The 12,765-nt window shown below is 41.9% G+C and overlaps 1 protein-coding gene across 1 annotated transcript in view; it reads right to left on the bottom strand.

Annotated features, from left to right (window-relative positions):
- The window catches only part of LOC128303101 (fibrillin-3-like), a 72,843-nt gene that overhangs the window by 30,737 nt on the left and 29,341 nt on the right, over positions 1–12,765 (bottom strand). Inside the window, 4 exon segments of the mRNA XM_053039955.1 lie at positions 2,532–2,657; positions 5,645–6,277; positions 8,896–9,101; positions 9,199–9,397. Of these exon segments, the coding sequence (XP_052895915.1) occupies positions 2,532–2,657; positions 5,645–6,277; positions 8,896–9,101; positions 9,199–9,397 (1,164 nt within the window).

Raw genomic sequence — 12,765 nt, 5'->3', positions numbered from 1 at the left:
AGAATGTGCAAGAATTTTCACACTTTCATTTTGCGCGCGGGAAGGCAACGGAAACCCCCGAAAACCAACGGATGAAGCGAAACAGAGTTAATCTCGGTTCTTACACCTTTCACGGCTGGGAAAGATATGGTTGTAAATTGCTTTTCATACATGAAAACCACCTACGCTACCGGTCCTCAAGGTTCATTCCCTGCCTTCGGGATATCATTGGACCATCCGCAAGCTCAACTCGCCAATGAAGCTAAGTGGTGCCAGCGGCGATAAAAGTACGTTCCTAGAAAGCCGTGAATATTTTATTGAACGGTTCGCGGAAGTTTGCATATTCATATACACATGCAAAACAGCGGACACCGATAAACCTCCGTTTACCATAGGAAATATGGCGATAGCGATGGTGCCTGCAGGCATGGTGCATGAAGTGGTGCGAGTTTTCGCTTAGAACGAAACCGCTTGTGCCATATCGTGGTCATTTGATTAAAGTATCTCTTAATTAAATCGCTTGCCAAGTAACTGTTTCCACAGATACAGCGATTCAGAAGCAATAATGCCGTAAACCTGCGCTATATCCGTAAGCCAATATTTATTTAAATTCAATGCCCATCCCTGTAGTTGTCCTATCCATTCCGGTGGAAACATTTTCCTTCCCAGAAGAGGAGATCAAATTTAACTACCATTTTTATCTGGTAAACAAACTTTGTAACATGGTCCCAAGTTCTTGACAGGAAGCCATCTTCTTATCTTCATTAAAGCCACCAGTGCGACATCGTACTGACCTGTAAAGCTGATACAAGACACTGCACAAATTCAAAGTGCACCAACCCAACCCACCGACGCAACGAAAGCATGGTTGCAGAATAAAGGCATTCATCGTAACTTAATGCCACCGGGCTTGGTGGAGCTGACCTGCCCTTCGGGTTTCGGTAATGGGACACGAGTGTCGGTAAGAAAAGCTCATCTTCCTTAAGGTGAGGTTCTCGGTACAGGTCACCTATAGAGCGTTTCGTACTGCGGGCGAACGTCGCATCCGTACGCTGAATGGTTGTGTGGCTTTCCATTCAAAACCCTTGTGAGTAAGTTCATCCGCACTTGCTGATCATTTGAGCCCAGTCGCTTCCGAGCGACTAATGGTCACCCGTTGTAGGTAGCCCGGGTGTGTCGATCCGTGGCCTGCCGGGAAGTGGGTGATACTTTTCATCGCTGGATTATCTACAATTACGTTTCATTTAGCTCCGGAACTAGGTTCGAGTAGATAAACGAGGCTGCAGACGGGAATGCAAAGGATTGACTTTTTCCTTATCTTTTTCTTAACTTTTTGCCCTTGCTAACGCACGGTTTTGCTTGCTTTGTAACAGTGCCTAATGGAAGTCACTTGTTTATTTACACTACACTGGATCTATGACACTCTAAAGTTACTCGTTTGTTCGTTACTTGTAAGAATGAGCTCCCAATGTGTATATACAGCTAAAGGTAAACAAAATTTCCATCAAATATGTCCCCTCACACACATTGTTCTTTGTCTATTTTAATATTTTAGCTGCATTTGTATCAAATCTACAAAACACTATCACTAAATGCAGTAATGCAAAATCTGCCTTCGTAAATCGCACAGCCAGTGGTTCAGCCTTTCACAAGGGGAAACTTAAACCACTTCCGTCAATCTTGTCGGTTTAATCGTACTCCTATGAAAGGTTCTTTCAAGGAAAAGACACAAGGCGCACGGCACAAACTTAATAGGCGATAGCTAATAGTCAAGACGTCAGTAGCTCTTAAAGTTAAACTGCTGCTAGCTACCCTGAGACATGCTGGTATGGGAAAGATTATGGGAAAGAGGACAGGAAATAATTTAAATTATATTAACCCGCTGTGAGACATAGTTTTAGCTGACGTGTTCAAGGAGTGCACTGCTTGATGGGAAGGAAGTAAAGCGTGTTAACATTGCAGGTGTTTTGTTAGAAATGGTGGCACGCTGTTAATTAGTTTTCTGTCCGGAGTAGGTGGCATGCAATAGAATGCTTCAAAATAATCCAGCTATTTACATTGTGTGATGTTCGGAAAAATGCCCAAGACTTTTTTTTTCAACAATGAAAGCTAACTCGTCATGAGAATTGCATACATGTCGGCGTTTAGTCTTCGGGGTTATGTATAACAGATGCTAACGAAAACCGCTTAAAGTATGCAATTATACTACAAATTACCGAATTTGTTATAATTATCATTCAACATTATTAACATTATAACATAATTAACATTTGATTGTACGTTATTATTAATTTGAATACTTCGAAAAACAAATAATAATAATGTATCTATGAATAATAAGTAACCTGCAACTCACCACAGAATTAGGCGGATAATGTACAATTCAAAGTATTACTATGCCTTACTGCAAATTAACCGCTTAACTATCGCTTCAAACCGCTTCCATTTTAATGGGATGAGACAAATTAGTGCAATTGTGCTTGCCATGCAGTAAGCGTGCGAAATAAAGATCAAAGCAATCGTCGTTTTGTTCGTTGAGCTTGACCACTTACCGATGCACGTGTGACCATTCAGAGTGTCGATTTGCAATCCGGGCTCGCAATTACATTCGTACGATCCGGGTTTATTGACGCATGTCTGCTCACAGCCGCCATTATTTTCCGTGCATTCATCAACATCTGAAAAGAATATCGTGTAGATTACATTGAATACTAATTTCACGCAATTTATAATCATAAAAAACTTGAAAACCTCTTCATCAAACGTGATGTAAAATTCTGCTGAATGTCACAGCAAGAAAGTAGCTACAAATTGAATAACGCTTACCAGCGAAGAGAGAATGAAATCTTTAAAATGTCTACCGAAAATTGTGTCAAAAATGCAATTCAAGAAGTCAACCGTCCGATTAAAAAACGATCCCAAAAGAACTGGAACCGGAACTTTCAAATCGCCACCGTTATCGGTGTCAGGAAGACGAGGGGATCGAGTAGCGAAATTGAATCAATAAATATGCTCAATTTGCTCTCCCTTTTCCTATACAAACAAACCCATAATACTTCACCGAACGGCACCGAAAACGATGCGACACCATCCGTAGCGAGCAGAACTGTGGAGTCCCACGTTCGTTGCGGTTCTCGGTCCGGTTTTGTGATTTTTTTTGCAGTAGTCTGGGAAACCGTATTTAATGACCCACCTTCCAGAAGATTAATTCTTCGGGCAACAAGCAGCAAAGCGTGCCACAAAAAATGAGGTTGGGGAATAACATTGGTCAGCCCGTTCGGTGCCGGCATACGTAAGCTGCTGCTATCCGACGGTAGTCTCGATCGATCCGGGGGAATGTTTGGGACATTTGTGTAATGTTCACCGATCAGTTTGAAAGGTTTGGCCACGTAGGTGGTAGCTAATTGATGACACATCGTTTATGCAAATCCGACCGTTATTATCTGTCATTAAACATTTTGTTAATTCGTTCGGGCCGTGGTTCGCCCGTAACGGTGGCGTTCATTGAAAATGATCGAAAATTAAGTGTTGAAAATGGTGGACTTTGTGGGACGGAAAACGGATTGGTGGTAACATCCGAAACAAACGAGGATTAAATCATAACATGTGCCAGCGGTGGTAAATTAGTTACTGATTGGACGGATGCGTGCTAGCGCTTCGGTGATGTCCGATGGCGGTACTGTTGAGTTAGCTTACTTCACACGTGACAGGTGTGACGCCATGTTTAACGCAACTGTCCGATCGCAACTTTGTACGCACGAGAGTGCGTGAGCGCGCGCGCGTGCTGACAATTAATCAGCGGGGTGTATTTTTGTGTGTGTGTGTTTCAACGCGTTCTTGGCTTGCGCCACCCGGCTGTATATGCGGCTGTCATCTAAACAAACGACTAACTAGCCCGGGTTGACGTTTCTGGCTCACAAATATGAGCGCGTCGGCGTCTTAATCCTGCAATTAGAGCTGTTGGTGCATGGTGGCAGTACGGCCAGTGGGCGCAGATGTTTGGGAACCGGTGCAGATAGACGGAACCTACACAAACTAGCTCGAGTGGAAACATAAGAAGGGTGTTTGTTTTGTTTTGAAAAGGATGGATTAAATTTATTCGTCACGATAAATACTCTAAACGCGACGTAGGACCATTTATGAAGTTCAGTTCAGATTTCTGCATAGTTTGGTTTGGACAATAGCACCATCATCGATTTAGTGATATTAGAGTTAAAAATAATATTGTTTGTTCAACTTTACCCAAACAATACCATTCACTCAATACCTCGTGAAGCTCTGACGTCTTGTAAAATAAGATTCTCTGCGTCCTTCCATTCGTTAAACGTGTCTTTAATTTGATTCTATCGTGAAAGTATTACATTGTCAACTTTATTTCCTTTGTTCTATGCTGCATGCTCGGATAAAGACACATTTGTTTAAAAAGTAATGAGGCACGATAAGCGAAAACGGTTCAGGGACGGTAGCGCTATGCTCGATATAGCATACATTCCTGAAACAGTTTAACTGCTGAAAATCATACTTTTCTCTGCGCTGTTGAACTTAATTTCTTGAAGAAGTATTCCTCTGCCTTATTTGAAGTAAACTGTTAAAAACCCACGAGAGTCGCACGATCTGATCACCCTAGCCAAGAAGGTTTAAAGATTTTTTGATGAACTTTTTAGAATGCTTTCGAATAAATTGATATGTATTTAGAATATTACTCTCATCCTCCAACCAGTAAATTCATTTATCTGTATTTCTAAAGACGTAATGTAATTTTAAGACAATTGGGATAATTTTAAATCAGGGAAGATACAAAGTATCGCTTTTAATACATTCCAAAACCATGCTCTGAATTAAATTATCTCACTCTACAAGCCTCAATCTGGGAGCAATTACGAAAAAGTCAATCATCTGATAACGGCCACGAATGTGTACAACGGTTAAATTAGGGTCTCGGACATCATGTTAATGTTTCCCAACATATTTTATCTCCCCAACACCCCTCCCTCCCATTACACAGCTTCCTCATCCAACATGATGTGGCCAAAGACAGCCACAGACCTGTCAGCATCACAATCGGACATCCGAGAACGGGTATGAATGTATGTCTTCTCGTGTGAGCATCCCAAAAAAAAGCAAACAAGCGCTTCTAAAATCCCACCCATCCATTCGCTTGCCTCGATCGAAACTCATTTCACCGTCCATTTCCATCACCCTTTGGACGGCAGCGCCAGAGCAGCAGAACTCGAGCGCACCCGCAACCGTGCGCTATTAACATCCCAAACCTGCACCGTAATTTGTCACCGGGAATTAACTTCCCCATGATTGGACTGGTCGGATATCGTGCGGAACCGGGGACAACCCCGAGGGCGGACAGAGCATCCTTAAGCCTGCTGACAACAAACACTTTCCACGTCGTGTCGGGCCGCTTTCTTAATATTGCATCTCTGCATCATCTCATGCAACTGAGTTTTCATGCGTTTTGGTCGAGTTTGTACCATCATTCCATTCCTTTTTTTCTTGCGTGTGGGAGTGCAAAGAAGGGCATAAGAATTTCCATCTAAATTTAGCCAATTGAGCCGTAACTTTGAATTGATTCGATCCGCATTGGACGAAAGCAACGAAAAAAAAAAACAAACTGGCGATATCGATACATCTGTTCGACGAACAAATTACTCACCGTGACAGGTTCTTCCATCACGCGCATCCAGCAGGAACCCCCGGTAGCAGCTACACTCGACCACCGGTTCCACCTCGTTGCCGTGATAAATCATTCGACATTCGTGATCGCAACCGCCACGATCGGAACCGCAAGCGGCCACCACCGTCTGCGGGGACGACGTAACTATGGATTCCGTTGATGAAGGTGGCCGTTCTGGTTCGGCTGTGGATAGTTCCTGGTGATCGTCTTCGCTGTGCGACGCTTGATGATCGTGCTCATTGTCTTCACCATCATCATCATCATCATCACCGCCTTCTTCCTCGTCCTCTTCGTCCTCGTTGTCGGGTGTCGATCGATGTTGATGAGTGTCATGTTCAACTTCTAGGACGGACAAATTGTCTGGCATGTTCGCTTCCGTTGTTGTCGCGCGTGGGTGAACGGACGTTAAAGTCGTTGTATGTAAAGGTTGTTGTGTCGTACTTGTTGTCGACGTTGTAGACGCTTCGGTTGTTGATGCTGTTGTTGCTTCTGTAGTGGAAGTAGCTGTTGTAGTTGTTGGCATGGGTGCCGTTGTTGCTGTTGTTCGCTCGTGAACTTTTTCATCACGTTCGGATGGTTGTTCAGAGCCTTCTTCGCCCTCTTCTTCATAATCTGTAAATGGATAAGTCAAACAATGCAATTAACAGGTTGTTCGTGTGAAAACATGGCAGAGTAATTTTATCGGAATGTGAGTTGAATTATTTTGTATAGTAAATTGCATACATTTAGTGATAATGGCTGTTTCCAGAACAGTCAAGCAAAACAACATTGATATTTGATGACGGAACAATATCCGGGAATAAAACAATTCCCTTCACGGATATTACTGAATTTTCCATTCATTGTAGCTTTTTTAGAAAACCTTCCAAAAAAACTCCATCTTATTGTTTAGTGCACTGAATATCCCAATCAAAATAGGAAAACCCAATTCTACCGCAATATCGTACCAAATTGTTCCGTTATATCAACACTATTTTCATCGTGTATAGCATTTTTGCTAGTCCACCAAATGTTTGCACAACATTTTTCATTTAGCAAAAATTGTTTTTCTTTTGCTTCGTGTTTTGCTACCGCTAAGCCAACGAAAATAAAGAACGCGTTCTATCTGCTACTGATGAAACATTCAACGCATTACATTCCTGCGCTTGTAATATGCAGTCAGCGTGAGTTAGCATCCAATAAACAACAAAAACAGCTGTTTCCACCGAATACCAGCGGAAAAACGTTCTAACACAACATTCCTCCTAGACAATGCATCCAACAAAACGAACCGCGCTGTAGTTTGTTGAAATGGTTCCAAAGGATGGAGAGCAAGATTTTGCCCCATCTTACCGACGGAGTGTGTCGGTGCCTGGCTAGGTGCTTTTGGATAAAAACCCAGCAAACAACAAAATCAGCATCACCATTTCGGACCCGCTGCTGCGGCAATGTCGAGTATGAAGACGGATGAGCAGAAAAATGGTGAAAACGAATTCCAAACCGGCTGGAATAACAGATCATCGCTTGGTTACGAACCCATCGGGCGCTGCTGCGATGGATTCATTCACGCTCCATTCGTTCGCTCCGTTTCGCCGTGGCCGGAGCCAACCTTAGGAACGTGCTGCGGTGTGGTATTGGCACAGCATAAGTTGGTCCCCACGTTCCGCACACGTGCATAATACTGGCACGCTCTCAGCCGTGTGGGTGGAGTTTGGATAAGGTCGAATTTATGCTACTAATATCTTGGTAGCATCACCGCGAGACATAAATTACACGTTTTACCTGTCACATTCGCCACATAACACGGCGTACCGTACGGGCGGCCAATGTGCTGTTGGGAGAAGTCAACGAAATAAAATAAACAGACACAAATACCAGCGAACTGAGATGTCCGCCTTGGCTGCATGATTTAACGATTGGTGCAAACCACACATATACAGTGTGTCGAACGTCTATGGAATAGTGGAAAAAGTTTATTCTTGTCCGTATTTCTCTAGAAGGTTATGGTATGGTATGGTAACTTTTGTAGAATAAGTGCACCTTGTATCCTATTTTAAAGATTATTGTATTCTAATATGCTGTAGCATTTAATCATTTTCAGTATATTTTAAAAACAAAAGTTTTATCTATTTTTTGTGAACTTTATTCTTCTACTCGTTAGTCTCATCGAGTACAACCTTCTCTATTTTATCTTCATTAAACTACTTTTCATTTTCCCTCACAATACTTCAATGGTCGCAGCACTCTTTTATACAATTAAAGCTTCTTTCCAGCTTCTTTGCCAGATCAGCTCCGACTTTCACTGGGCATCGGCGGCCATTGAAATGAATCTTCAAACATTGAACCACATTTTACCGCCAGCTCAATTGCGGGCTTCGAGCATCGATAGTGATCGGCACCAAAACCTTTTCAGAGTGCACAAATAGAGTACTTAAGAGATAATATTGATCTCTCGGTGTGAAATCAACGGAGTAATCGATTCGTTTCGTTTGTTAACAAATAAAAAAATACACACACATACACAGGACTGCCAACAGTGCGAGATGAGAAAATCAGGTGCTCGTACCGTCATGCTAGGAGCTTTCAATGAAAATCGTGACTGTCGTTTAAGAGCGATACGACTGAAGTTAGCTGGTGACCATGGAGATTTTCACGATTAGTGTCCGCTCTTTCGGTCGTCTTTCTTGGCAGTGTTGAAAGAAAGGTCAGATTGATCGATTTTTTCAATGCATTAGCAGATGGGAAGTCTGATGTTCAAACACAAAAATATACTAGTCTTTGGGCGATATAGTTCGATCCGAATCGGTCGATACAGTTTTTCGAGGTTTTATGTGTTATCTTATTGAAAGTCTTACTTAAAAATTGATTTATCTTACATTAAGTATGAAGATTTTAAATTCAAATATTTGAATAACACTAAATAAACATTAATTGAATCTTAAAATAAACATAACGAAACACTTTGAAAAACATAAATATGCTGTAACATGCTTTAAAACACTAATAAACTCATATGAATTGCTTACATTTAAGCACGAATAGAAATGTTTTAAAACGTTGCAAAAACGCTCAAAAGTCATTTTGATATGTACTTTTTTTCGGTCCACTTCAAACACAATGTTTTAGTACAATTTCCATCATCTACAGTTGAAATTATAAAATGTAAAACACACCGAAGTGTCAGGCAAAAGTTTATCTTGCTTCGATGGGACCAGCACCATCTGCTGCAGTTCCTAGACTTCAGTTCTTACCTTCTTCTTCTCCCTCCTCCTCTTCTTCCTCTTCTTCGCCCTCGTCTTCATCGTCTGAGCCGGATCGGGTTGTGATGCATTCCGGCCGTTTGCCGATCCACTTCCGTCCGCTGCAGTACAACCGATCATGCTCCGGTGGTTGCAGTTCGTAGTAATCGTCACACTCGTAGTACGCTACCAGGAAAATGTTGCCATTTTTCTTTCGCCTAGAAGGAAGAAAAAGTTGGAAACCAGAGTACAGAATGTCACCGGCACTTGTTTTGACGTCGAACAGTAGGTCTACATTGGGACATTGTTTCTCACCTGTTGTATTTCACCACATAGCCGTTGTCGATCTCGGGCGCCCTTATGAGCCCTTGGGCCATGCAGGACAGATCCAACCGAGCAGCCAGTTCCGGTTCAAGGTCGGTTTCCTCCTGAATGTTTTGACCACGTTGGCCGGGTTTCCGCTTACCATTTCCGCCCTGCTGCCCAACCGCCCCGTCCTGGTCGTGCGTTTCGTCTGCAAAAACGGAAGAAATTACGAAGGACAAGTGTTAGCGGAAAAACACGACTAACATCGGAATATAATTTTATGCATCGAACACACGTCTGGCACATCCCACCACTTGTCCAAAGGGACTCAATTGAAGGGGCCGGAGCAATGGAAATGAACAAAAGTTTTATCCGAACTGTAAAACCCACTCCCGCCTGTGTACTGCTAGCGGATGCTTTGGAACGAACTTATATCGGACAGTGCTAGGTACTATATACTTTTGGCCAGGGATACCCGACTCGATGCACCAACCAAGTGCACACAGCTGAGCAAAAGATTAATGTATTCATTGTTTTCACTCGCAAGTGCATGCTTGCCTACATGAGATACATGCTTTCTGACCGAACCACCCAACCCTGTCAAGCACCGGACAGCTTCCCGGAAAAAGTTTACGATGTGCCACGGTAGCCCTTTTTGCCTTCGGAACACTTTGCATACCAGAGTTTTTATTTTAAATTTTGCTGTCCCTCGCCCTTGCCCTCCAACGAAACAATGTCGCGTCCCGGGGTTTGAACAGGACCAGGACAAAGTTGAACAGTAAACAATATTCATAACGGAGCGTATGATAAACTGCACCATTCATCTTGTCCATTTGAGCTTCCACCGTTGCCTTAAAATCGGTGAATACTCTACGAAACGAATGTGCAAACTGTGTAATTGGGATTAGAGTTACCGTACATTCGCTTGTACCAGTGCATCGAAAAGGGTTTGTGGATGTTGGTCATGGTTTGGTGCAGCATAGGTTAAAAAATTGAACTTACATCTGTAATGGAATGTTTCAATTTGGCGAGCGAACTGAACGCCATAACATCATGAGTATGTACGGTGGCAAACGGACGAGAAGTTTCACTCCATTCGATTGCTTGCACCATGCTTTGATTTGGTGCATCTACTTCACTTTGTAATTAACGAGCATGCTTTTGAAAATAGTGTACAAAACAGGTGCAAAGTGTTTTGCTAATGGTCGTTACCGGTAATTGTTTTGATGCAATTAATTAAATTCGTTCACACCGATGCTATTGGATACGTTTGAATACTAAAGCATGTAGTTGAATATGTTTTCGAAAATTATTTTCCCATACTTTAAATAAAAAAAATATCCACCTATTGTATTTAAAAAATGGAGAATTTATGATTTTGGATACAATATCAAAGGTGTGGGTACATAACACACATAAATAATGGTTTTGATGAAGGGAAATATTTGTATTGCCTCCACTTATTATTTCAAGCATCATAAATTACAATAAAAATAAAAAAGCAACACGTAAACATATTTAATATGTAAACATGTAAACAATAAATCGATTACCCTCCCGGAATGATCGCAGTTTAATCGCATTAAACACTAGCAGAACTTCGAAACAAAAAAGCAGCAGTAGCAGCAGAAAAATAATGTGAAATAAGCGGTTCGATGCAATATTACACGGTCCACACCCACACAGAAAAACACACCAACCATTAGTGTGGTAAAATTTATCACCGGGATGAGCACGTTTTATTGTATCATTAATCTCCTTCGCGAAAATCCCGCACACGATTGCTACACCTTCTGTCTTGCGATCTCGGTTGGACTCGTGCTTCTGCTGGCACGTTTTTGCTTCAGTTATGCTTCTGTTGCAGAAGATAAAGGGGAAAACGTAAAGATTGTCCTATCGTTGTTGTTTTTTACTGGATCATTCATTGATTTCGATTCATCTGTTGAGTATTGCTGCTAAAACAATCGTTTGGTTTGGATTTTGTTAACTTTCACTATTTTTATAAAAAAATACAAGAGTTCTTACAGTTTTATTAAAATATTCAAGTAATTGCATAGTCACGCTGCGAAAAGTATGAACAACTAAAAACTACTCTACTAAATGGAACCAAAAACAATTTGTCTCAGTCAGTGTGAAATGGAATAATTTTTCTAATAATGAGAAAACCGTGTTGGTGTGCTGGTTTCGCTCAAGTTTTACTCTTCATTCGATATTGGTACTCTATCAAACCCGTTACCGACAGACACTTGGATTACTATGCAGCGTCATTTGAGCTCTGCTCTAGAACATCTGCCACCTCGAAAGTGCCCCCCAACATACATCTGCTCCGAAGAGCAACCGACCGAACCCGTGCTGCAGACAGGGAATGAATAACCCAACGTCGAGTGGTGAAATAATTCATCAAATTGAAATCCTTCCCGTCAAACCGGATGTGCCTGCCACGGTTCCGCGCAGCTAAATTAAGCGTCTTGAGATCTCCGCTACGAGAAAGATGAGAAAAAACCTCAAGTGGCACCGAATCGGAAAGGAAAACTTTCATCCTTCAAACCTCTCGAGATGCTTTCAGGCACGATTGAACGGTAAAATGTGCGAACCTTGGGTAAAACTTTATCCAGCGGCGTCCCTTCGCATTCGTTTCGTCAAGCGTTTCCGGTGTTGTTTTTTTACGCAGTGCTTACGCACTGAGTGCACACCGAAAAAAAAACAGTAGCACAAAATCCTTAACACACACAAAGAAAAAATACATCACCCATAAACCAACCATACCACCATCGAAAGCCCGTTGACTAATGGAAAGGGCTTACCAATCGGTTACGGTACCGGTATCCTTGAAGTCACCCCGCCCGGAAGCGTATTATCCCCAACGGGCAGTTGTTTGGGAGCGGTTTTTTTCTTCATCTCCTTGTTTTGGTGTTTTTCTTTGCCCGTTTCACCCACGGGGAAAGTTTTGTGCGACGCACAAAAAGTTTCCCGCGCGCTGATATTGAGATTAATATTTTTAGCACTGATCCGAATGGGACGCACCGATAAGCCGAGCGTTGAAAGCATTCGTATGAAAGTTTTTATGAGTTTCAACACTTTTTTACGATGTTAGCCCTCTTATTAAAGGATGTTCGGAAGGATGGGCCAACGCTATTAATGCGCTATTAATAAGAGGATGATGAGCGGTTTAATGTACTGCAGTGATGGCAAGGATAGGGATAAAGAAATGTTTTGTCCTTTTACTGGTTCAACGATAAGCTACTAAATTTAATCAATTTTCTATGTATTCTGCCGATTGGATTGCATACTAATCTTTATTTACTCGAAAAGCGCCTAAAGGTATGCTATTCGCAAAGCAACAACGCTTCGTTTATTCTTATCTACAACCCTTTTAACAACATTTCGAGAGAAAACACATAACAAAAATCAGAGGAAGAGGAGCTCTAATCCTATCCACCATACAACAATCATTATATTCTGATACAAATCTGATTTGATCCATTGCATAATACGTCTGATTAGGTGTCTGTGTTCTCAAGTGTGCAAACGACTAAACCCCCTTCTCGATATATCCTCGATACAGCCGCTTTGTTG

The sequence above is a fragment of the Anopheles moucheti genome, chromosome 3, assembly GCF_943734755.1.
Source record: "Anopheles moucheti chromosome 3, idAnoMoucSN_F20_07, whole genome shotgun sequence".
In the NCBI taxonomy this organism is placed as follows: Eukaryota; Metazoa; Arthropoda; class Insecta; order Diptera; family Culicidae; genus Anopheles; species Anopheles moucheti.
This window is presented reverse-complemented; position numbering and strand designations above follow the sequence as displayed.